This window comes from Pipistrellus kuhlii, unplaced genomic scaffold (assembly GCF_014108245.1).
Source record: "Pipistrellus kuhlii isolate mPipKuh1 unplaced genomic scaffold, mPipKuh1.p scaffold_m20_p_6, whole genome shotgun sequence".
NCBI classification, from domain to species: Eukaryota; Metazoa; Chordata; class Mammalia; order Chiroptera; family Vespertilionidae; genus Pipistrellus; species Pipistrellus kuhlii.
In genome coordinates, this window is record NW_023425562.1 from 22068764 (window position 1) to 22093787 (window position 25024).

General features: G+C 52.0%; 3 protein-coding genes and 2 pseudogenes across 3 annotated transcripts; 3 read left to right on the plus strand and 2 right to left on the minus strand.

Annotated features, from left to right (window-relative positions):
* Window positions 1-15: 15 nt before the first annotated feature.
* LOC118708369 (ubiquitin-conjugating enzyme E2 C) lies at window positions 16-3503 on the plus strand. Its single transcript, XM_036419687.2, has 6 exons — window positions 16-195; window positions 587-614; window positions 1383-1469; window positions 2277-2481; window positions 2570-2629; window positions 3250-3503. Exons 1-6 carry the CDS (start codon window positions 95-97, stop codon window positions 3306-3308), a joined length of 540 nt encoding a protein of 179 aa, XP_036275580.1. The 5' UTR covers window positions 16-94; the 3' UTR covers window positions 3309-3503.
* A 530-nt stretch (window positions 3504-4033) lies between these two features.
* On the plus strand, window positions 4034-5808 carry LOC118707882 (annotated as a pseudogene).
* A 1954-nt stretch (window positions 5809-7762) lies between these two features.
* On the minus strand, window positions 7763-10536 carry LOC118708371 (troponin C, skeletal muscle-like). The gene is given in 7 exon segments (XM_036419690.2): window positions 7763-7935; window positions 8142-8160; window positions 8162-8279; window positions 8392-8506; window positions 8606-8749; window positions 8899-8950; window positions 10388-10536. Coding segments are annotated over 7 exon segments (483 nt in total). The 5' UTR covers window positions 10391-10536; the 3' UTR covers window positions 7763-7903.
* A 3172-nt stretch (window positions 10537-13708) lies between these two features.
* On the plus strand, window positions 13709-14122 carry LOC118708376 (annotated as a pseudogene).
* A 1207-nt stretch (window positions 14123-15329) lies between these two features.
* On the minus strand, window positions 15330-21526 carry LOC118708374 (troponin C, skeletal muscle). Its single transcript, XM_036419692.2, has 6 exons — window positions 21444-21526; window positions 16476-16527; window positions 16195-16338; window positions 15985-16099; window positions 15710-15846; window positions 15330-15502 (listed from the first exon to the last, which is right to left on the minus strand). Exons 1-6 carry the CDS (start codon window positions 21444-21446, stop codon window positions 15471-15473), a joined length of 483 nt encoding a protein of 160 aa, XP_036275585.1. The 5' UTR covers window positions 21447-21526; the 3' UTR covers window positions 15330-15470.
* Window positions 21527-25024: the final 3498 nt, after the last annotated feature.

The window sequence follows — 25024 nt, forward strand, 5'->3', positions numbered from 1 at the left end:
CCGGAGGGCTCAATTCAAATGCGGGCGGGTGGGCCGGCTGCCCTGCAGTTACAGTCGTGTTCCCCGCGTCCGCGTCTTCGCCAGCGCCGCCCGGATGGCCTCCCAGAACCGCGACCCCGCCGCCGCCAGAGTCGCCGCCGCTCGCAAAGGAGCCGAGCCCAGCGGGGGCGCCGCCCGGGGCCCGGTGGGCAAGAGGTGAGAGTGCGGAGTGAGGCCCGGCCTCGCACGCCCTGGGCGGTGGGGCCCAGGCTTCCGGGCCCCGGAACGACTGAGATATGGGAAGTTGGGGCCGTCCTAAGAGACCCTCCCAAAGAAGGATAGAAATTTCGAGGTCTGGGCGCGGGCAGAGACCCCAGAGCAGCAGTGGGGGTTCGAACACGCTAGAACAGCGCCGGAAGAGCCTGCAAGTGGGGAGAGCGAGGGCTCCCCGGGCCCTCCTGTGGGAGTGGGAGTGTGCCCCAGCGGAGCGGAGCCTCCGGGAGGGAGTCGTTGGCAGCCCTTCCGGAGAGATGGGGTGGGAGGGGGTGGACCAGCTGCGCCCTGGCCCATCCGGACTCCCAGCTGACTCCAAACGCTCTGTCTGCAGGTTACAGCAGGAGCTGATGACCCTCATGGTGAGTGGCCGCCTGCCCGGATCCCCAGCCAGTTGGTCCCCCTCCCACTTTGCACTCCTCCTTCAGTAGCTTCCTTTCCCACATCAGGCTCTTTGCTAGTCGCGGAGCAAAGGGGTAAAGAGATGAATGCAGTTTGCTCCCTTCTGGGAACTAGTTCCTATACCTCCCCGACAACTTTTTCCCGCAGTCCCTACCCTACCCCTAGCCCCCTCTCCCCACAATGAAATTGTCTCTCAGATAGGTTCCCTGAAGCCCTAGGAGGCCTATCCCTATTTCCCTGCCCTCAACTTTAACCACGCCCAGCTCTCCACCCTTCTCGGTATTGCCAGCCCTCCCCTTCTTGAAGATGCTTGCATCCTACGCCCTTTTTCTACATTAACCCTGAATATTCCACTCAGATCCTTCAGTGCCCGTATTGTATGTCTGTCTCCCTAGTCCGAGTAGGCTTTGCACAGATAGAACTGGCACTCAATAGCAAGGCGAATGGTATTTCCAGCCACCAACAAGGCTGGGTGCAGGGAGCCCTCTGCTCCCCTGCATAACCCCTCCGTCCCTAGCCGGGCCCACTGTCCCTAGCCCAACCCACTATAATCCGCATACTCCTCCCCAGGGGGCATGTTCAGCCCCCAGAGTCTAAACACTCTCAGAAAAGGCTATCACTTTGGTCTGAGTGCCTATTTTGGATCAGAACGTGATGAGATTCAGGGGTTCACCCACTGCTCCCAGAAGTGTTCTCCATATCCTGAGAGCTTTGTGTTTCCTCCCCAGACGTCTGGCGACAAAGGGATTTCTGCCTTCCCTGAATCAGACAACCTTTTCAAATGGGTGGGGACCATCCATGGAGCAGCGGGCACAGTAAGTGTGGGATTGGGGAAGGGGGATGTGATGCTGGGTCTGGGGAGAGGAGGGAGGTAAAATCATGTGCCACATCTGCGTCTAGCCTTTAGGCGTGCAGGTGGCACGCCCCTGCGCTCTGAGCCTTCAGTCCTGGTTCCCCCTTCTGTACAGCAAGAAGGTGGCTTTAAAGCAAGGTTGTCCATCTTAGAGTCTTCAGGGGCCAGACAGCAAGGAAAAGAAGGGAGGACAAATGAGGACTTAGCCCATTGAGAGGGCACAAGTCAGCTTCCCGTGGCTGTTTATCTGGTTTAAGAGAAATCAGGACTTCAAATCTGTGACCAAAATCTCCCAATTTTTACATGTTAGCAATTAATATTCTTTTTATTTTATTGATTTTTTTTCCAGAGAGGAAGGGAGAGGGATAGTTAGAAACATCGATGAGGGAGAATTATCGATCAGCCGCCTCCTGCACACCCCCCACCAGGGATGTGCCCACAACCATGGTACATGCCCTTGACCAGAATTGAATCCGGGACCCTTCAGACCGCAGGCCGACGCTCTATCCACTGAGCCAAACCGATTTCGGCAGCAACTAATATTATTGGACTAAAAAGCAACCCTCAGGGTACCAATTTACAACCCTTAGACCAAAGGACCCCTGATGTCCACCAGATGAGAGAAATTACCAGAACCAGTTGTAAGAGTTTGTCTTCTGTCAAGTCCTAGAAAAACTAAAAGATCCTAACAAGGTCCTTGTGTGGGGCTTGGGCTGAAATATGAGGTTCAGGGTGGCAAGCTCACTCCCGCCTCTTTCTCCAATGCCAGGTATACGAAGACTTGAGGTATAAACTCTCCCTGGAGTTCCCCAGTGGCTACCCGTACAACGCGCCCACGGTGAAGTTCCTCACGCCCTGCTACCACCCCAACGTAGACACCCAGGGTAACATCTGCCTGGACATCCTAAAGGACAAGTGGTCGGCCCTGTATGACGTCAGGACCATCCTGCTCTCCATCCAGAGCCTGCTAGGAGGTGACTTCTAAGACTAGCCCTCCTCCCCCTGCCGCCCGGGAACCTGTCAGGACTCCCCCTTGACCAACCCTGTTCTCTGCGCCCACAGAACCCAACATCGACAGCCCGTTGAACACGCACGCCGCAGAGCTCTGGAAAAACCCCACAGGTGCGTCCTTCTCCCCCACTGGTGACCCTCCCCAACCTTGAAAGTCTCCCTCAAACAAAAGGATCTCAGTGGCTTGGGAAGCCGTTCCTACCTCTCCCTTGGTGTTTCTGGTTTGCCTCTTTGATATAAAATCAGAAAATTGATATGGGTTGAGGAACTTATTTTTTTTAAAAATTGTATTACTCACCTAAGGATTTTTTTTTTTTTTCATTGATTTTTCAGAGAGAATGGAAAGGGGGTTGGGGGCGCGAGGAGAGAGAAACACATGGATGTGAGAGAGAGACATAAATGGGTTGCCTCCTGATGGGCTGGGTATCAAGCCTGCAACCCAGGAACCTGAGACCCTTTGGTGGACAGGCCAAGGCTCTAACCACTGAGACTCTGGCCAGGGCAGTTGAGGGGCTTTATAAGTAGAAGGCAAGGCTTTGTGCAAATGGCTTGCTCACTAAAGCCCCCTAGTCCCCTCCCCAGAGTCACAGGAAGCAAAGTCCATCCAGGAGATCTGACTGGGTGGACAGCAGAGAGAGAATCTGTTCTGGGAACTCCCTTCCCGAATTCTACCCTCTTTGCATTCCTGCTGCCCTTCTCCCCGTCACTCACCAAGATTTGTCCTCTCCCAGCCTTCAAGAAGTACCTACAAGAAAACTACGCAAAGCAGGTCTCCAGCCAAGAGCCCTGACCGGGGCTGTCCAGCCTGTCTCCTTGTGCTGTCTTTTTACTTTTTTCCTTGATGGTCTGTCCTTGCCTTGATTTCTGTGTAGGACTCTTTATCTTCAGCTGTGGTGTCATATTTGTTTTGTGTCTTTGTTTTTTAAATTAAGTCTCTGGTTGAGCCCCTGTGATGAATATATTAAATAAATACATTTTGAATTTTTGGGTGTGTGTTTTTTTTTGTTTTTGTTTTTTTTTTTTTAACAAGTTTCTGCCTTGTAATTATCTTAGAGTTGGGGTGGAGTCAGGTTCCTAGGATTTGGGCTCATGGCCTTGCTTCTCTCTCCAGGGAGAAACATTTGTCCTTCAGGATGTATAGCTTTTGGGCCAACCAGTGGAGTGACTAGGATTTGTTCTCTGTGACCTTAGTTTACAACTCTACATATATTTCCTCATCTATGAAATGGTGTCACAAAATACCTATATCTTTGGAGTTGTGACATGCACTAGGAATGTTAGACTATTGGGGCTGCCCTAGATGTGCTGCAAATGAGGCTGAACCAGTCTGGGGGTGGCGTGCAGATGACCAGCCACCTACCTACCTACCTTATGGCAGTGGATGCTCTGGCCCCGAAAAAGAAGGCTCAAGTCACCCCGCAGCAAGCCCAGGATCTGGAGAGGCAGCCACAGCAAGCCCCTTCCCTGTCAGAGCCAAGACACCAAGGGGTTCACACCCCTCCAGCTATCTATACAATGGCCCAGCCGCTCAGGCCCGTGGTCAGCCAACTGGCTTGTGAGCCACATGGGGTTCTTTGGCCCCTTGAGTGTGGCTCTTCCACAAAATGCCATGGCCTGGGAGAGTCTATTTTGAAGAAATGGTGTTAGGAGATGTTTAAGTTTCAAAAAATTTGGCTCTCAAAAGAAATTTCAATCTTTGTGTTGTTGATATTTGGCTCTTGACTAATGAGTTTGCCGACCACTGCCTCAGGCCATCCTTCCACTGGCCTATGGACCCCTGGCTCATCGTTTTTGAAACATTGAACTCCACTGCTATTCATTGCTACAGCCCTCCCTCTCCAACTGCTTTGTGTTCTCACCTCCCATTCATGTTTCCAGTTATTCCATTCAGGATCAGTGCTGGGGGTTATAATCATCACAACTGGTGCCTACTGTACACAGTACAGTACCCTGTGCCTTGCAGGCATTATCTCATTTATCCACACAGCCCCAGGGGCACATAATTTAATTTTCTCCATTAAAAATATATTTTATTGATTTTTTTACAGAGAGGAAGAGAGAGGGATAGTTAGAAACACTGATGAGAGAGAAACATTGATCAGCTGCCTCTTGCACAGCCCCTACTGGGGATGTGCCCGCAATCAAGGTACATGCCCTTGACTGGAATTGAACCTGGTCCCCCAGATGGTCATGTGGCCTACCTTTCGTCAATCAGGGACTCAGCTCTCCACTGTAGTTCAGAACCAATCAGTGTTCCCTGGAATTATCACTAGGAGAAAGTGAAATTATTTTACCTATTAGGTTGCTAAAAGAGGAGGAGCCAGCCTGAGATGCTGGTGGAGACAGCTGCAGATGGAAGAAAACTGAGCAGAGACAAAGAGCTAAGAGAGGTGACATTGAGACTCATACCTTGGCATCTGTTATATGAACCAACAAATCCCTTTCTGGTGTAAGTCGGTTTGATTTAGATTTTTTACACTTGCAACAAGAAGCCTCGTACACTTAGTACCGGTGTATTGACCTTTTGACTCTTTAAGCAGCACCATGGCAGTGGGCAAAAACAACTGCCTTAAAAAGGCAGCAATGAATTTGCAGCCCAGAAGAAAATGGCTGATTGATTTTCTAAGCAAGATTGGTATGATGTAAAACACCCGCTATATTCAATACAAGAAATACTGGAAAAACACTAGTCAGGAGAATCCAAGGAACCAAAATCACATCCGATGGTCTCAAGGACCATGTTTTTGAAGTGAGCCTAGCTGATCTACAGAATGATGAAGTTGCATTTTAAAAATTGAAGCTAATTACTGAGGATGTGCAGGGCAAAAACTGCCTAATTTCCATGGGGTGGATCTTACCTGTGATGAAATGTGCTCCATGGTCAAGAAATGGCAGAGCATGATTGAAGCCCTTGTTGATGTCAAGACTACTGATGGTTATTTGCTCCATCTATTTGGTATTGGTTTTACCAAAAAAATGCAACAATCATATTAGGAAGCCTCTTATAAGAGCTCAGCATTAACAGGTTTGCCAAGTCCAGAAGATGCTGGAAATCATGATCTGAGAGATGCAGACAAATGACTTAAAAGTGGTCAATGAATTGATTCCAGACAATATTGGAAAAGACAGAAAAGCATTGTCAGTCTATTTGTCTGCTCCATGTCTTTGTTAGAAAAGTCAAAATGCTGAAGAAGTTGGTCCGAAGGTTGTGGGTTATTGTTAAGCTGATTAACAAAATGCTGAAGAAGCTCAAGTTTGAACTGTTAAAACTCATATTCATGGTGAAGTGAGCTGATGTATTTGAACCCCCAGTCAAAGAAGCTGTTTAAAGTACAGATTTTTTTTATGACAAAATAAAAAATCCTGCCGAAACCAGTTTGGATTGAGCATCGGCCTGTGGACTGAAAGGTCCCAGGTTCAATTCCAATCAAGGGCATGTACCTTGATTGCGGGCACATCCCCAGTAGGGGCTGTGCAAGAGGCAGCTGATCAGTGTTTCTCTCTCATCAGTGTTTCTAACTATCCCTCTCTCTTCCTCTCTGTAAAAAAATCAATAAAATATATTTTTAATGGAGAAAATTAAATTATGTGCCCCTGGGGCTGTGTGGATAAATGAGATAATGCCTGCAAGGCACAGGGTACTGTACTGTGTACAGTAGGCACCAGTTGTGATGATTATAACCCCCAGCACTGATCCTGAATGGAATAACTGGAAACATGAATGGGAGGTGAGAACACAAAGCAGTTGGAGAGGGAGGGCTGTAGCAATGAATAGCAGTGGAGTTCAATGTCTCAAAAACGATGAGCCAGAGCATTAGAAATCTTTCTTCCTGGCAATTGTGATCAATTTGGCTCAAAAAAAAAAAAAAAAAAAAGTTAGCCGAAACCGATTTAGCTCAATGGATAGAGCGTCGGCCTACGGACTGAAAGGTCCTGGGTTCGATTCCGGTCAAGGGCATGTACCATGGTTGCGGACACATCCTCAGTAGGGGGTGTGCAAGTGGCAACTGGTCGATGATTCTCTCTCATCGATGTTTCTAGCCCTCTTCCTTCCTCTCTGTAAAAAAATCAATAAAATATATTTTTTTTAAAAAGTTTTAAAAAAAAGTATTAGTAATAGTATTTATTAAATGCTGAAACTTGTGCCAGTACTTTGTACACATTAACTCCATCTCACAACCCTATGAGGTAAGTACCACCATTATCCCCATTTTACAGGTTAGGACACTGAAGCACAGAGTGGTTGAATTTGTCTCGAGCAGTGAGGATTCAAACGCAGGTAACCTGAATAAAGCTAAGCTACCACTGCACTTGATTGAATGTGCCCTGGCGCCTGGTATAATTGGGCTCTGTACCAAGTACTATGGAAGCTAGCTCACGGCAAATGAGAGCAAGTATCAGAGGAAGGGAGGATGGTATCTGAGCTGTGTCTTGGTATCTTGGAGTTGTTATCTGAACTGGGTTGAAGAATTTGCCAGACGTATTAGAGGAGGAAGGGCATTCCAAGGAAGGAAAACCACATGTGCAAAGGCCCAAAGGCTTGAAAGTGCACCCCCTCTGTCCATAGCCGGAATGAGAAATGGCCCAGCGGAACCCACGAGGGAAAAGGCAGCTGTGAGAAGCAAGGACGGAGGGGGGGGGGGGGGGGAGGCATTTGGATTTGATTCTAGAAACCATGGAGAGCCTTGAAGTCCTTTCAACAGGGGAGTGGCCAGGCCAGATTTCATTTTAGCTAGATCATGCTGATGGCTCACTGCTGAACGCACTGGAGGGGCCAGAAAGCTGAGGGACCAGGAGAAGGCAGGGATCCAGGGTGGAGATGCAGGATGAGGGCAGAAACTCCCTCCTGGCTGAGTTAAGGTTAGCATCACCAGCAGACCTGGAGGCACTCAGAACAGACGAGGTGGAAAAGATCAAGCGGGAATAATGCTGCCTGGGATGGATGGACACCCACTCCCCCTCTCCCAGCCAGGCAGCCTGCGCCCCAGAAAGGAGGGACAGTGGGGACTGAGTGTCAACACTCCGCCCCGCCCCCAGGCCAGCCTCCTGCCCCGCCTTCACCCCACCCGCGGGCCGCGGCTCCTCCTGACTCAGATCGAAACCTCCGCGGCCTCCCTGGGGCAGCCAGCCCGCCGGGCGGCCCAGGCCCGGCGCCAGCAGTGGGCGGCCGGCCTCGAACTTGCAGCCGGTGGCTTCTGGCACCCGCTCCTCGGTCCTCCCCGCCCCCGCACTCAGGCCACGCGCTTTGCAACGTTTGCTTTTATTCCTTCCAGAAGGGGATCCAAGAAAGGGCCGCGCCACGCTCTCGGGTGAGAATGACACCGGGTGGCGCAGCCCCTCCTAAGTCGGGGGCCGCGTGGTCCCGGCGGAGGCGGCGCCGACCTCTTACTGCACGCCCTCCATCATCTTCAGGAACTCTGCCGGGGAGGGAGACAGCGGTCAGGGCCCCGCGGGGCGCGGAGCCTGCACCGGGGTGCAGCGTCAGGCCACGCTGCGGGGACAGGTGTGCCTGGGCGGGAAGTGATGCATTGCACGAAGCTGGCGAGGCCCCTGCCCCGCCCGCCCCGCCCCGGGCGCTGCGCGTGGCTCGCTGCCCGCCGCCCCCCTGTTCCCGGGGCCTCACCGTCGAAGTCGATGCGGCCAGTCGTTGTTCTTGTCGCCGTCCTTCATCAGGGACTCGATCTCCTCCTCTGTCACGTGCTCCCCGGAGGCCTTGAAGATCTCCGCCAGCTCCTCCGCGTCGATGTAGCCGTCGGCGTTCCTGGGGGCGCAGGGGAGGGGCGGGCTCTGGGCCGGCAGCGCTGGCCCCCGCGGGGCGCCCCCTCCTCTACCCTCCTACGCCCAGGACCTCCGCGTCCTGGGGCCCCACGCACCGGTCGAAGATGCGGAAGCACTCAGCCAGCTCCTCTTCGCTCTTGCCCTTCGCGTCCTCTTTCATCTGGCGCACCATCATCACCAAGAACTCCTCGAAGTCGATGGTGCCGCTGCCTGCGGGAGCGGGGGCGGCGGGGCGTGAGCCTGGGTGCCCCACCCCCACCCCTGGGTGCCCGCCTCGCCCGCGCACCCTGGCGGGGGCTCCGCACTCACCATCCTCGTCCACCTCCTCGATGATGGCGTCCAGCTCCTCTTTGGTGGGCGTCTGGCCCAGCATCCTCATCACCGTGCCCAGCTCCTTGACGCTGATGTCCCCGCCGCCATCAGCGTCGAACATGTCGAAGGCGGCCTTGAACTCTGCGGAGGCAAGGAAGGCAGAGGGCTGAAGTGAGCCAGCCCCGCATCTGCTACCCTCCCACCCGCGGGGGAAACCAGAGGTCCCCAGCACACGCCACCCCGACAGACAGACAGACAGACAGACAGACAGCCTGCCCACCCCCACTCACCAGCGATCATCTCCTCGCTGAGGTAGGACCGGGCCTCAGCCTGCTGGTCTGTCTGCGGGAGACTCAGAGTCAGAGGGTGCAGTCCCGCCTTAACCCCCTCCTCCTCAACCCCACCTCTGTTCGTACCCCCTTGGTCCTCCAAGAGAAAAGCTCCAAACTCCTCCAAACACCCCTCCTGCCTGCTCCCACAGCCCCCAACTCCTTTTGGAGAGCTAGAGCGGAAACAGATAATGCCCAAGGCTTTCTCACTTGTCCATCAGAGGTCAAATCAGCAACCCCCCAGCCCCGTAACCTTAGGTAAGTTACTAAATGTCCCCTCATCCCCTCACCTCTTCTCCAACTCTGAGGGGTGTATGTGTCTCAGCTTTTGTCTACCTTAGCTGAGACCCTTTTGCAAGGGTGAAATGGAGTCAGGGCTGTGAAAGGACTTTATAAAATGGACACCTTTCCAGCATGACTTCCCCATTTTCCCTAGCTCCTAACAGTGCCCAGACTTTAATAGGTGCTCAATAAAGGTTCTCACTAAGTAACACAGCACCAAGTTATTCAGCGTCGACTAAGTGTCAGACCATACGCTGAGATTTTAAGCATTCTTCGAGTGATGCAGTCACAGAAGTAAATGCCATTCACGTGGGGCAGAACATGATGGGGGCCTTGTGAGGGTGAAAATGATACTTTGAGGGGGGTTTCTGATGACATCTAAGCCAAGGCATTTGGGTAGGGGCTTGGGGCTGCACCTGGTGGTGGGGATCGGCTGAAGCATCCAAGTTCTTCAGTTCCATGGGTTCTGGCCCTCCTTCTTGCTCCCTACCCTACGTCCCTCCTTGCCCATGCCAGGAGAGCAGGCTAATTTTAGTCTGGCGAGGGCAACAGCAGCTGGCCTCCAGTGTTTAGTTACTCCTTGAAGTGCAGTGGGGAGAGGATCTCAGAGGAAGGCAATGGCTCCAAATCAGAACGTCTCTCCTGGGAGGCTGAGGTCTCCCTAACTCTGGTCTGTCGCCTCTGCCCCTCCTCATCAATGTGGAGTTCTCGGGCTCCTGCACCTGAGCTGGCTCGAGGCCCGGCAGGGCTCCCATCTCCAGAGGAACCTTTCTTCTCTCACGGGCCATGGGAGGGCTTGGCCAGGCTCCCAGCAAGTCCCGGCCACCAATTTCCTGGGTGGCTCACTCTGGCCCCGGGGGTCTCAGCTAAGGTAGACAAAAGCTGAGACACATACACCCCTCAGAGTTCTGTGACTAACATTGCTGGAAGTCTCTGAAGTTCTGCAGGGAATTGGCAAGCCTTGAAGATCCATGCCTACTACATCCCAGCCCTGCCCTTTGGAGAGAAGTCCAAGGCTTTCTTCCCAGGCTTTCTCCTGGGTTTTAGGAACCATCATGTTCCATACTCAAGTGTCCAAGTTCCTGCCCCACAGAACACCCAGATCTGGCCTGAACGAGCCCCAGACACGCTCCAGCAGCAAAGGGATGAAGCCCCTTCTTGTCCTTACCATGGTTGCTATTCACAGGGACTCCTCTTCTGCAGGCCTCTTCCTCTGCACTCCACCACCCAGAGATGCTCTGGCCTGCGCCAGCCCTGGGATTTGTAGGGGCACCCTCTCCTCCCACCTGCTTGCTCCCCGGGACTGGATGCCCTAGCCAATCAGATCCTGGGGTCAGAGAGCTCTCCCTCCTTCCAGGGTCCTAGCCCATTACCTAATTTAGCCAAGGGCCCTTGCGGAGAAATTGAAGCCTCAGAGCAGGTGGCAGGCCTTGACGTCCTAGATTCTTGTGAGGAGAGCCCGCCAGGCTCCACTGCCTTAGCAACCTCTCTTCAAGACATACACTTGCTCCAAGATGGGTAAGGACCTTCAGAATGGAGAAAAGTGAGGGTCCATGTAGAATGGGGCAAGCACAGGCCTTGGAGTCCAAACCCCAGTGCCGCCCTGAACTTCAGCTTCCTTATCTGTGAGATAGGGATCGTCATAATCTCCTCAGCGAGGCTGTGGCATATGAGAGCCCGGGTATAAGTCACCCAGCTTGTGCCAGTTACATAGGATTGGTAGTTGGCAAGTGCAATGTCCTGTCTTTGAACCATGGTGAGGGGCAGAGGGCAGGGGGAGAGGAAGTGACAATCACAGTTATTGAACCTCTCTGACATCCCACAGGCTGTGCTAAACATTTTAGCCACATGATCTCATCTAGTGCTCACTCACCCTATGAGGTGGCTTCTATTATTATTCCCTCTATATTGGGGAGCTTTGTAAATCGTAAAGGACTGTAGTCATGTTGGTGATTCTTATTAATCTTGACTGAGGGGAAGTTGGGACAGACAGTCCTTGAGGACCCATCCAGGAGAAATGTCCGTAGGGATTCAGACACAGGGTGTGCACTTGGAGGAGAAATCAACATTGAAAGCAGATTCTTCTCTCAAGTTGACCTTCTGCAGGAAAAGGGTTTTTGGGACTCACATTCTTGCGGAGGAAGGGGCAAGGGAAGGTTCTCTAAGTAGATGATGGGGTAGGTGGCCCCTTGCCAGAGCTCAGTGAAGAAGTCTGGAGGTGCTCAGCAGGCCGCCTGGAGGGTGAAGGGGTGGGTATATCAAGTTAAGTCCCAAGGGATCTCTGCCTGAGAATCCACAGGGCCCAGGCTGGGTGTTGGGGGGTAGGCAATGCTCATGGTCAATGGCTAAGTCAACAGACAGAGCAGTGAGACAACTAAGCGCAGATTCTGGGGCCAGTGAAAGGGGGGCTGGTCATCAAGGAAGGCAGATGGACAGCAGCAACTGGGCTGCCCTCTTCCCCTATATATAGACATTCCTAAGGAAAGCTCAGCGGAGCCGGGCCAGGCTAAATAAGGCCTCCCCCTGCCAGGCAAAGGGCCAAGTTGCAACAACAACTAGGGATTCCAATTTGGACACAACCATTAGAACCAGATGATCCCTTTGAAACAGAGGGTGTGGGACTCTCAGCAATCATTTGTTCAGTGATTTGCCCTTTCATTTATTCAGGGAAATAGATAAGGTCCAATCTCAGTGCAGCCGAGTCAGGTCCTACTTACCCCTGGTCAGACTAAAATACAGCTCCAAGCATCACCCTTCATAGCCGCCAGGCCTTCACACACGCTGTTTTTTCCTTCCAGGACTTCCCGTCTTCCCTTTCTTCATCTGCCTACTACCCTGTCAGCGTTCTCAGTTGTTTTTTTGTTTTTTGTTTTTTGTTTTAATATATTTTATTGATTTTTTACAGAGAGGAAGAGAGAGGGATAGAGAGCTAGAAACATCGATGAGAGAGAATCATCGATCAGCTGCCTCTTGCACACCCCCTACTGGGGATGTGCCCGCAACCAAGGTACATGCCCTGACCGGAATCGAACCCGGGACCTTTCAGTCCGCAGGCCGATGCTCTATCCACTGAGCCAAACTGGTTTCGGCTAAATAAAAAAATTTTAATACTCAACTAAGGATTTTTTTTACATTGATTTTTCAGAGAGAGTTGAAAGGGGAGTGGGGAGGGGAAAGAGAAACACATGGATGTGAGAGAGAGACATAAATGGGTTGCCTCCTGATGGGCTGGGTATCAAGCCTGCAACCCAGGAACCTGAGACCCTTTGGTGGACAGGCCAAGGCTCTAACCACTGAGACTCTGGCCAGGGCAGTTGAGGGGCTTTATAAGTAGAAGGCAAGGCTTTGAGCAAATGGCCGATCAATTATTGTTATCTGAACTGGGTTGATTTCAGAGAAGGGAGAGGGTGAGAAACATCAATGATGAGAGAGAATCATTGATTGGCTGCCTCCTGCACACCCCCTTCTGGGGATCAAGCCCACAACTCAGGGATATTCACTTGACCAGGGGGAATCAACTGGTGACCTCTTGAGCCAAGCCTGGCTGGGCCAAATGAAAATTTTGATTGAGTTTATCTGGAGTAGGGCCTGAGCTTCTACATTTCTCATCAGCTCCTAGGTGCTGTCATTGCTGAGGTCTAGTTCAGAGTGTAAGGCAGTGTTCTCCAGAAGTCCTGGCAGCACAGTTGTCACCTGGAATTTGTTAGAAATACAAATTCTCAGCCCCAACAATCTCTCCTGGTGATTCCAATGCTTTCCTACTTGCCCATCACTGGTTTAGAGGATATCTGGGTTAGAGCTCAGAACCTGGCGCTAATGCTGGTACAGGAGTATGTATTTTTTAAAATTTTTTGATCCTCACCTGAGAACTTGGAGAGAGAGAAAGATGAGAGAGAGAGAGAGAGAGAGAGAGAGAGAGAGAGAGAGAGAGAGAGAGAGAGAGAGAAAGAAAGCTGTATGTGACTGAACCAGGGATTGACCTCGCAACCCAGGTATGTGACCAGAATCAAACCAGAAAATTTTTGGCACTCTACCAACTGAGCCATTCAGCTGAGCAGGGTGGACATACTTTGCCTGCCTTGGGAAGCCTCCCCATCTGGTTCTTAATCATGGTGCTTGGTCCCCCAGATGGTCACATGGCATACCTTTCGTCAGTCACAGGGACTCAGCTCTCCACTGTAGTTCAGAACCAATCAGTGTTCCCTGGAATTATCACTAGGAGAAAGTGAAATTATTTTACCTATTAGGTTGCTAAAAGAGGAGGAGCCAGCCTGAGATGCTGGTGGAGACAGCTGCAGATGGAAGAAAACTGAGCAGAGACAAAGAGCTAAGAGAGGTGACATTGAGACTCATACCTTGGCATCTCAGTTACATGAACCAACAAATCCTTTCCTGGTGTGTCAGTTGATTTAGATTTTTTACACTTGCAACAAGAAGCCTCGTACACTTAGTACCGGTGTATTGACCTTTTGACTCTTTAAGCAGCACCATGGCAGTGGGCAAGAACAAGTGCCTTACAAAGGCAGCAAGGAATTTGCAGCCCAGAAGAAAATGGCTGATTGATTTTCTAAGCAAGATTGGTATGATGTGAAACACCTGCTATATTCAATATAAGAAATATTGGAAAAACACTAGTCAGGAGAATCCAAGGAACCAAAATCACATCCGATGGTCGCAAGGGCCATGTTTTTGAAGTGAGCCTAGCTGATCTACAGAATGATGAAGTTGCATTTTAAAAATTGAAGCTAATTACTGAGGATGTGCAGGGCAAAAACTGTCTAATTTCCATGGGGTGGATCTTACCTGTGACGAAATGTGCTCCATGGTCAAGAAATGGCAGAGCATGATTGAAGCCCTTGTTGATGTCAAGACTACTGATGGTTATTTGCTCCATCTATTTGGTATTGGTTTTACTAAAAAATGCAACAATCATATTAGGAAGCCTCTTATAAGAGCTCAGCATTAACAGGTTTGCCAAGTCCAGAAGATGCTGGAAATCATGATCCGAGAGGTGCAGACAAATGACTTAAAAGAAGTGGTCAATGAATGATTCCAGACAATATTGGAAAAGACAGAAAAGCCTTGTCAATCTATTTGCCCGTTGCATGATGTCTTTGTTAGAAAAGCCAAAGTGTTGAAAAAGCCCAAGTTTGAACTGGTAAAACATATGGAGATTCTTGGTGAAGCTAGCTGATTATTTGAAACCCCAGTCCAAGAAGCTGTTTAAAATTCAGATATTTTATGAAGATAAAATAAAAAATCCTGTTTTATTTATTGGGAGTCAGCCAATCAATTATTGTTATCTGAACTGGGTTGAAGAATTTGCCAGATTTATTAGAGGAGGAAGAGCATTCCAAGGAAGGAAAACGGCATGTGCAAAGGCCCAAAGGCTTGAAAGTGCACCCCTCTGCCATAGCCGGAATGAGAAATGGCCCAGCAGAGCCCACGAGGGAAAAGGCAGCTGTGAGAAGCAAGGGATGAGGGGTGGGGTGGGGGGGGGGGGAGAGAAGAATTTGGATTTGATTCTAGAAACCATGGAGAGCCTTGAAGTCCTTTCAACAGGGGAGTGGCCAGGCCAGATTTCATTTTAGCTAGATCATGCTGATGGCTCACTGCTGAACGCACTGGAGGGGCCAGAAAGCTGGGGGACCAGGAGAAGGCAGGGATCCAGGGTGGAGATGCAGGATGAGGGCAGAACCTCCCTCCTGGCTGAGACTCCATCCTCCCCTACCATCACCAGCAGACCTGGAGGCGCTCAGAACAGACGAGGTGGAAAAGATCAAGCGAGAATAATGCTGCCTGGGATGGATGGACACCCACTCCCCCTCTCCCAGCCAGGCAGCCTGCACCCCAGAAAGGAGGGACAGTGGGGACTGAGGGTCAACACTCCGCCCCGCCCCCAGGCCAGCCTCCTGCCCCGCCTTCACCCCACCCGCAAGCCGCGGCTCCTCCTGACTCAGATCGAAACCTCCGAGGCCTCCCCGGGGCGGGCAGCCCGCCGGGCGGCCCAGGCCCGGCGCCAGCAGTGGGCGGCCGGCCTCGAACTTGCAGCCGGTGGCTCCTGGCACCCGCTCCTCGGTCCTCCCCGCCACCGCACTCAGGCCACGCGCTTTGCAACGTTTGCTTTTATTCCTTCCAGAAGGGGATCCGAGGAGGGGCCGCGCCACGCTCTCGGGTGGGAATGACACCGGGTGGCGCAGCCCCTCCTAAGTCGGGGGCCGCGCGGTCCCGGCGGAGGCGGCACCGACCTCTTACTGCACGCCCTCCATCATCTTCAGGAACTCTGCGGGGGAGGGAGACAGCGGTCAGGGCCCTGCGGGGCGCGAAGCCTGCACCGGGGTGCAGCGTCAGGCCACGCCGGGGGAACAGGAGTGCCTGGGCGGGAAGTGATTCATTGCACGAAGCTGGCGGGGGCCCCTGCCCCGCCCGCCCCGCCCCGGGCGCTGCGCGTGGCTCGCTGCCCGCCGCCCCCCTGTTCCCGGGGCCTCACCGTCGAAGTCGATGCGGCCATCGTTGTTCTTGTCGCCGTCCTTCATCAGGGACTCGATCTCCTCCTCCGTCACGTGCTCCCCGGAGGACTTGAAGATCTCCGCCAGCTCCTCAGCATCGATGTAGCCGTCGGCGTTCCTGGGGGCGCAGGGGAGGGGCGGGCTCTGGGCCGGCGGGCGCTGGCTACGCGGGGCGCCCCCCTCCCCTGTACCTGCCCCCCAGGCCCCCGGGCTCCCAGGCCCCCCCCCCACCCCGTGCTCCCGGCCCCCCACGCACCGGTCGAAGATGCGGAAGCACTCGGCCAGCTCCTCCTCGCTCTTGCCCTTCGCGTCCTCTTTCATCTGGCGCACCATCATCACCAAGAACTCCTCGAAGTCGATGGTGCCGCTGCCTGAGGGGAGCGGGCGGGGCGTGAGCCTGGGTGCTCGCCTCGCCTGGCACCCTGGCGCCCCGCCTCGGGGGAGGGGGGGGGGCCTCCGCGCTCACCATCCTCGTCCACCTCCTCGATGATGGCGTCCAGCTCCTCTTTGGTGGGCGTCTGGCCCAATATCTTCATCACCGTGCCCAGCTCCTTGACGCTGATGTCCCCGCCGCCATCAGCGTCGAACATGTCGAAGGCGGCCTTGAACTCTGTGGAGGCAAGGAAGGCAGAGGGCTGAAGTGAGCCAGCCCCGCATCTGCTACCCTCCCACCCACGGGGGAAACCAGAGGTCCCCAGCACACGCCACCCCGACAGACAGACAGACAGCCTGCCCACCCCCACTCACCAGCGATCATCTCCTCGCTGAGGTAGGACCGGGCCTCAGCCTGTTGGTCCGTCTGAGGGAGACACAGAGTCAGAGGGTGCAGTCCCGCCTAAACCCCCTCCTCCTCAACCCCACCTCTGTTCGTGCCCCCTTGGTCCTCCAAGAGAAAAGCTCCAAACTCCTCCAGACACCCCTCCTGCCTGCTCCCACAGCCCCCAACTCCTTTTGGAGAGCTAGAGCGGAAACAGATTATGCCCAAGGCTTTCTCACTTGTCCATCAGAGGTCAAATCAGCAACCCCCCAGCCCCGGAACCTTAGGTAAGTTACTTAATGTCCCCTCACCCCTATAAGGTTCTCCCTCCTCTCAACTGATGGGTGGAGCTATGACATTACTGGCATCTGTCACAGAGACATCTCCAAGACATTGAGCCATCAATCAGCGCCTGCAAGTGTCCTGGAGCCCACCCCTTCCTGTTCTGCCCTGGGTCCAACCCTCTCCTGTTCCTCCCCTTAAAAAGTCCCCCAGACCAGCCACGTGCTGCTGATCCTCCATGTCCAGGTGGCAGCCCGGCTGGGTCCATCCCCGCTCTCACCTCCTTCAATTCTGATTTCTCTACCTCCGTAATGAGTCACGCTCATTACTGGGGAATAAACTTTACTTTAAAAACTCCTTGGTGATCAGTTTCCTGTGCCTCAAACCTTACATCTTGGTGCCGAAACCCGAGGTTTTCAGAGGCCCTGAGTGCCTCTCTTCCTGCTCCACGTGTGCAGCTGCCCCACCCCAGGCAGCGGCTCTGGGAACATGCTGACAGGTTTCTGCCCAGGCCAGAACCAGCTGACCAAGCCTCCCGAGGACCACCCCTCCAGCCAGACTACTTGGTGATCCTGACTATCGTGGCATCACCTCTCCAGACTGAAGAGAACCCCGGAGCAGCATCACTTCTATAAATGTGAGGTGTTGGGCCCCACGAAGGCCTGCCTTAGTCGCCCTCCTCCTCCTCCTCCTCTCAGCCCTGGGCAACCTCCGTGAAGCCTATGACAAGGACAGCACACGCGTCCCCCGGCAGGTAGGATCTCAGGACAGCCCTCTCTGGTCAGACACCAGGCAGAGATCCTGATTGCTGTCAACCTCCGTGTCCAACAGTGGCCGACCATATGCCTGCTCTGCTTACGACCAGTGGAACCCAGACAGGTGTAATCGACATGTCAACACCTATGGGGGTTCCCGCTGGTCAGGTTGTGTCATCCATGATGCCTTCAATGAGGTCAGGTCTGGCCCCTTTTTCTGGAAGGACGGGACCTTCAACATCAGGGTCCGGGACCCCTGGAACCAGCGATGGGTTGCGGGCGTTATGGAAAAACTGTATTGGAGTGGTTGGAGCTCGACCCCTTCAGGGACCATTTATATCTCCTGGGAGTATGTCACGGCCCAGGAGGCCCAAATCCAGGTCTCAAAAAGCATCCTACAGGCTGAACAGTCCCTTAAAGGGAAGATGCCTGATTCCCCCCGGAAGAAGTCCTGTCTTCTTGGCTCCAACTTATCCAGCACACTTTACTATTCCTTAATGAGACCTGCACCCTGCCCAATGTCTCCACTGCTTTTTATGTGTCTCCCTCCAAAGATCTTTGCTGGCTGCCGTCCCACTCATGACTCCTCCAGGAGCCCAAGGACACGGTGAGTGTCAGCCTCCCCTGGCTGGCATTCCCCTCTGGGAACCCGGTAACTGGGGGACGGGTCACCTGGAACTGTACCCAAAGCCACACCACAGCCAGTCCCACCAAGGCCAGCCCGGGCACCTTCTTTTGGTGCAACGGCACCGTAAGCAGCTACATAAACTCCTCTGACCCTGGGCCTGGCTTCATGGTCACAGTAGTTCCCCAACTAACCTTGTGTGGAGAGTCGGAGCTCGCCTGGTTGCTCCCTTCATCCCACCCCTGAGCCCGCCGGGCCGCCTTCCTCCCTGTCATGTTGGGGGTAAATATCGCTGCCTCAATAGGCCTAGCTGGGGGGCCCCTGAGTAACAGCATAATTTCTGCTCAGGATTTCAGTGACAGACTCCAGATAGCCCTGGAGTCTACCACTACCTCTTTAGCTTCCCTGCAGCGGCAAGTAACATCAGTAGCCCAAATAGCCCTACAGAACCCAAGGGCCCTAAGCCTTCTTACTGCGGAAAGAGGAGGAATCTGCATGTTCCCTTCAAGAAGAATGATGCTACTACATCAACGAGTCCGGAGTGGTGAACAGAACGTGCAGACCCTGACTAAGCTGTGTGAAGAATTATGTGCAAAACACTCCTGGGACAACTTTCTTTTCAGCTGGCTCCAAAGCCCTTTAGCTACCTGGATCCTATGCCTGATAGGGCCCCTAATTCTCATCTGTGTCTTTTTTTTCCCTAGCTCCCTGCCTCCTCAAATTCATTAGCTCCCAGATCGCTGAAATGTCTCAGGTGACTGTAAACCAGCTCCTGCTCCAACCCTACACTCGGCTGCCCTCCAACCCTGCCTCCGCCTGACCTGGCCTCTGACACCCCCCACTCTCTTCGTCCCTGGTCAGCAAAGAAGCAGTTAGACGATTTCACCGCCCCCTATCACCAAGAGGACAGGGAGGCAGGGGGGGAAGCCCAGAGCCGATGCAAGCATCTGCAAAGCCCCTGAATGCTGCCCAGACTTTCAATTTTTTTAAATATAACCCAAGAGTCTGGAATATAAGGTTCTCCCTTCTCCCAACTGGTGGGTGGAGTTATGACATTACTGGCATCTGTCACAGAGACATCTCCAAGACATTGAGCCATCAATCAGCGCCTGCAAGTGTCCTGGAGCCCACCCCTTCCTGTTCTGCCCTGGGTCCAACCCTCTCCTGTTCCTCCCCTTAGAAAAGACCCCCAGATCAGCCATGTGCTGCTAATCCTCCATGTCCAGGTGGCAGCCCGGCTGGGTCCATCCCCGCTCTCACCTCCTTCAATTCTGATTTCTCTACCTCCATAATGAGTCCCGCTCATTACTGGGGAATAAACTTTACTTGGTGATCAGTTTCCTGCGCCTCAAATCTTACAACCCCCTCACCTCTTCTCAAAAGCTTTGCAAGGATGAAATGGAGTCAGGGCTGTGAAAGGACTTTATAAAATGGACACCATTCCAGCATGACTTCTCCATTTTCCCTCACTCCTAACAGTGCCCAGTACTTTATTTTATTTTTACTTTTTTTATATATTTTTTTATTAACTTATTATCTGTGTACATATTTTAACATTGCCCCCCCATACATACCCTCCCTCCCCAGAGTTTTGTGTCCATTGGTTGTACTTATATGCATGTATACAAGTCCTTCGGTTGATCTCTTATCTCCCCCAGATCTCCCTACCCTCCCAGCTGTAATTTGACAGTCTACTTGTTGCTTTACTGTCTTTATATCTGACTTTTGGTTCATCAGTTTATAATGTTCTTTAATATCCATAAATGAGTGAGGTCATGTGGTATTTCTCTTTCATTGACTGGCTTACTTCACTCAGAATGATGTTCTCTAGTTCTATCCAGGTTGCTGCAAATGATGAGAATTCCTTATTTTTTATGGCAGCATAGTATTCCATTGTGTAGATCAGCGTTTTTCAACCGCTGTTCCGCGGCACATGTGCCATAGGTGCAGACAAGACAAGAATTTTATAATTTTTCACTATTTTGTTTACTTCATATTTCATAATAAAGTAATTATAAAATACTTTCTTTGTGTTTATTTGATTCCTATTCAAGAGAATTACTTTATATATAGTCAATATAGGCACAGAGTTAAATTTTTTAACATTTTCTAATGGTGGTGTGCCTCGTGATTTTTTTCATGAAACAAGTGTGCCTTTGCCCAAAAAAGGTTGAAAAACACTGGTGTAGATGTACCATGGTTTTTTGATCCAATCATCTGCTGACGTGTGCCCAGTACTTTAATAGGTGCTCAATAAATGTTCTCACTAACACAGCACCAAGTTATTCAGCATCTACTAAGTGTCAGACCATACGCCAGGCACTGGGACCACCAAGCAGAGTCGGACACATAAATCCTCCTGTCCAGGGACTAGCAGAGACGGAGATTTTAAGCGTCCATGGTGTGATGCAGTCACATAAGTAAATGCCATTCACGTGGGGCAGAACATGATGGGGGCCTTGTGAGGGTGAAAATGATACTTTGAGGGGGGTTTCTGATGACATCTAAGCCAAGGCATTTGGGTAGGGGCTTGGGGCTGCACCTGGTGGTGGGGATCGGCTGAGCGTCCAAGTTCTTCAGTTCCATGGGTGCTGGCCCTCCTCCTTGCTCCCTACCCTGCGTCCCTCCTTGCCCTTGCCAGGAGGGCAGGCTAATTTTAGTCTGGCGAGGGCAACAGCAGCTGGCCTCCAGTGTTTAGTTACTCCTTGAAGTGCAGTGGGGAGGGGATCTCAGAGGAAGATGATGGCTCCAAATCAGAACGCCTCTCCTGGGAGGCTGAGGTCTCCCTAACTCTGGTCTGTCGCCTCTGCCCCTCCTCATCAATGTGGAGTTCTCGGGCTCCTACACCTGAGCTGGCTTGAGGGCCGGCAGGGCTCCCATCTCCAGAGGAAACTTTCTTCTCTCACGGGCCATGGGAGGGCTTGGCCAGGCTCCCAGCAAGTCCCGGCCACCAATTTCTTGGGTGGCTCACTCTGGCCCCGGGGGTCTCAGCTAAGGTAGACACAAGCTGAGACACATACACCCCTCAGAGTTCTGTGACTAACATTGCTGGAAGTCTCAGAAGTTCTGCAGGGATTCAGTAGACATTGGCAAGATCAATGTCTACTGAATCCCAGCCCTGCCCTTTGGAGAGAAGTCCAAGGCTTTCTTCCCAGGCTTTCTCCTGGGTTTTAGGAACCATCATGTTCCATCCTCAAGTGTTCAAGTTCCTGCCCCACGGAACACCCAGATCTGGCCTGAACGAGCGCCAGACACGCTCCAGTAAGCAAAGGGATGAAGTCCCTTCTTGTCCTTACCATGGTTGCTATTCACAGGGACGCCTCTGCCACAGGCCACTTCCTCTGCACTCCACCACCCAGGAATGTGCTGCCTGCGCCAGCCGCGGGATTTGTAGGGGCACCCTCTCCTCCCACCTGCTTGCTCCCCGGGACTGGATGCCCTAGCCAATCAGATCCTGGGGTCAGAGAGCTCCCCCTCCTTCCAGTGTCCTAGCCCATTACCTAATTTAGCCAAGGGCCCTTGTGGAGAAATTGAAACCTCGGAGCAGGTGGCAGGCCTTGACGTCCTAGATTCTTGTGAGGGGAGCCCGCCCTGTTCCATTGCCTTAGCGACCTCCCTTCAAGACATACATTTGCTCCAAGATGGGTAAGGACCATCAGAATGGAGAAAAGTGAGGGTTCATGTAGAATGGAGCGAGCACAGGCCTTGGAGTCCAAACCCCAGTGCCGCCCTGAACTTCAGCTTCCTTATCTGTGAGATAGGGATCGTCATAATCTCCTCAGCGAGGCTGTGGCATATGAGAGCCCGGGTATAAGTCACCCAGCTTGTGCCAGTTGCATAGGATTGGTAGTTGGCAAGTGCAATGTCCTGTCTTTGAACCATGGTCAGGGGCAGAGGGCAGGAGGAGAGGAAGTGACAATCACAGTTATTGAACCTCTCTGACATCCCACAGGCTGTGCTAAACATTTTAGCCACATGATCTCATCTAGTGCTCACTCACCCTATGAGGTGGCAACTATTATTATTATTCCCTCTTTATTGGGGAGCTTTGTAAATTGTAAAGGGCTGTAGTCATGTTGGTGACTCTTATTAATCTTGACTGAGGGGAAGTTGGGACAGACAGTCCTTGAGGACCCATCCAGGAGAAATGTCCGTAGGGATCCAGACACAGGGTGTGCACTTGGAGGAGAAATCAACATTGAAAGCAGATTCTTCTCTCAAGTTGACCTTCTGCAGGAAAAGGGTTTTTGGGACTCACATTCTTGGGGAGAAAGGGGCAAGGGAAGGTTCTCTAAGTAGATGATGGGGTAAGTGGCCCCTTGCCAGAGCTCAGTGAAGAAGTCTGGAGGTGCTCAGCGGGCCACCTGGAGAGTGAAGGGGTGGGTAGATCAAGTTAAGTCCCAAGGGATCTCTGCCTGAGAATCCACAGGGCCCAGGCTGGGTGTTGGGGGGTAGGCAATGCTCATGGTCAATGGCTAAGTCAACAGACAGAGCAGTGAGACAACTAAGCGCAGATTCTGGGGCCAGTGAAAGGGGGGCTGGACACCAAGGAAGGCAGATGGACAGCAGCAACTGGGCTGCCCTCTTCCCCTATATATAGACATTCCTAAGGACAGCTCAGCGGAGCCGGGCCAGGTTAAATAAGGCCTCCCTCAGCCAGGCAGGGGGCCAAGTTGCAACAACAAATAGGGATTCTAATTTGGACACAACCATTAGAACCAGATGATCCCTTTGGAACAGAGGGTGTGGGACTCAGCAATCATTTGTTCACTGATTTGCCCTTTCATTTATTCGGGGAAATAGATAAGGTCCAATCTCAGTGCAGCCGAGCCAGGTCCTACTTACCCCTGGTCAGACTAAAATACAGCTCCAAGCATCACCCTTCATAGCCGCCAGGCCTTCACACATGCTGTTTTTTTCTTCCAGGACTTCCCATCTTTCCTTTCTTCATCTGCCTAAATCCCTATCATTGTTCTCAGTTTAGTTTTGTTTTTCCATATATTTTATTGATTTTTTACAGAGAGGAAGAGAGAGGGATAGAGAGCTAGAAACATCGATGAGAGAGAATCATCGATCAGCTGCCTCTTGCACACCCCCTGTTGGGGATGTGACCGCAACCAAGGTACATGCCCTTGACTGGAATCGAACCCGGGACATTTCAGTCCGCAGGCCAATGCTCTATCCACTGAGCCAAACCGGTTTCGGCTGTTCTCAGTTTTAACATCACTTTCTCCAGGACCACTTCTCCCCTACAGCCAGGCTACGGTGGCTCCTCAGTCATAGCACTGAGCAGGCCACATAATCACGACCTGCACTGAGTTCCACCAGAGACGGTGTCCAGTTCACCATGGCATTTCCCAGCACCCAGGGCTTGTTCAAGGATACTTGAACTGAATGGCATCTGGTTCACTATAAGGAGGAAGTTCTTAAGAGTCATGGTTGAACAATAACAGGACGGGCAACCTCAGGAGGTAATGAGCTTCCTGTTACTGAATCTGTGCAAGCAGGAGTTTGATGACCTTCTCGCAGAGACTGTAGGAGGACATGCACACAGAGTCTAAGAACAGTGGAGGATACAGGACGTCCAGAGATTTCCTTGTTCTGGCCCTGTCTGCATGACCCAGGGTAAGCCTCACAGCCTCAGACTACCCATCTGGAACATGAAAGTGCTGGTCCAGATTTCTGAGTGACTTTCCGGCAACCTATGGTTTTTGCTTTGTATCCAGACTTACGAGGCATATGCCAAAGTACAAGTTAAGATTTAGCCAACAGTTGGCAAACACATGAGCATTGAATGAATGAATAAATGAATGGACTGTGCTTTTTTGCCCCAGCACGCTGCTGGTAAGCTGAATAAAATCTATTATTACACCAACTTGGCTTTAAATCCAGCTCCTCTGTTTTTTAGCTGTGGACTTTGGGAAAATCAATTTGCCTCAGTTTCTTCATCTTTTATTTATTTATTTATTTATAAAATACATTTTATTGATTTTTTTACAGAGAGGAAGGGAGAAGGATAGAAAGTGAGAAACATCGATGACAGAGGAACATCGACCAGCTGCCTCCTGCACCCCCCGCACCAGGGATGTGCCCGCAACCAATGTATATGCCCTTGACCGGAATCGAACCTGGGACTCTTCAGTCCACAGACCGATGCTCTATCCACTGAGCCAAACCGGTTTTGGCAGTTTCTTCATCTTTTAAAATATTTTTTTTCATTGACTTCAGAGATGAAGGGAGAGGGAGAGGGAGATGGAAACATTAACGGGGAGACAGAATCATTGATTGGCTGCCTCCTGCATACCCCACATGGGGATGGAACCTAAAACCTGGGTTTGTGCCCTTACTGGGAATCAAACCGTGACCTCCTGGTTCATAGGTTAAAGCTCAACTATTGAGCCACGGAGGCTAGACGTCTTCATCTTGACAATGAAACAGTGTTGTCCCGTAAGAAAAACCCTCCCCAAGATGTTGGGAGGCGAGATGTGACCTCAAGTAATGTGCCTAGAACAGGATGAGTGACACAATGGAACCTCAAGAAATGAGAGCCCTTCTGCATGCAGGGAGGGCAGGGAGGGTGTTTTCCACTCAAATCTGTTTCCCCGGACTTGCTCTGCCGTGCCATTCAAAATGGATAGGGACTAATCCTGGCTTTATTTGCTCCATTATATGACTAGCAATATCTGCCCTTTTAGGCCCTGTTAGGGGCTGAGATCTGGGCCTCTGACAGGAAGCAACAATGAATTCTTCTGCCCTGTGGATAAAAGATAAAACAGCCCTCCAGCGGAATTGCTGACATCACTCTGCCTGCTTCAGCGGAAAAGAACAGGATTCCGCACTCAGGAGACCTTCGCCGTAGAGCCCGGCACTCAAACCT

Bases quoted from the DNA above. Each gene is read 5' to 3' on its own strand.
- LOC118708374 (XM_036419692.2), bottom strand. The intron at 16,100-16,194 runs GTGAGCGCGGAG...CGCTCCCCTCAG, and splicing joins CGAGGAGGTGGACGAGGATG to GCAGCGGCACCATCGACTTC. The intron at 15,847-15,984 runs GTGCGTGGGGGG...CTGCGCCCCCAG, and splicing joins TGCTTCCGCATCTTCGACCG to GAACGCCGACGGCTACATCG.
- LOC118708369 (XM_036419687.2), top strand. From the start codon at position 95: ATGGCCTCCCAGAACCGCGACCCCGCCGCCGCCAGAGTCGCCGCCGCT. The intron at 1,470-2,276 runs GTAAGTGTGGGA...CTCCAATGCCAG, and splicing joins TCCATGGAGCAGCGGGCACA to GTATACGAAGACTTGAGGTA. The intron at 2,482-2,569 runs GTGACTTCTAAG...CTGCGCCCACAG, and splicing joins CATCCAGAGCCTGCTAGGAG to AACCCAACATCGACAGCCCG.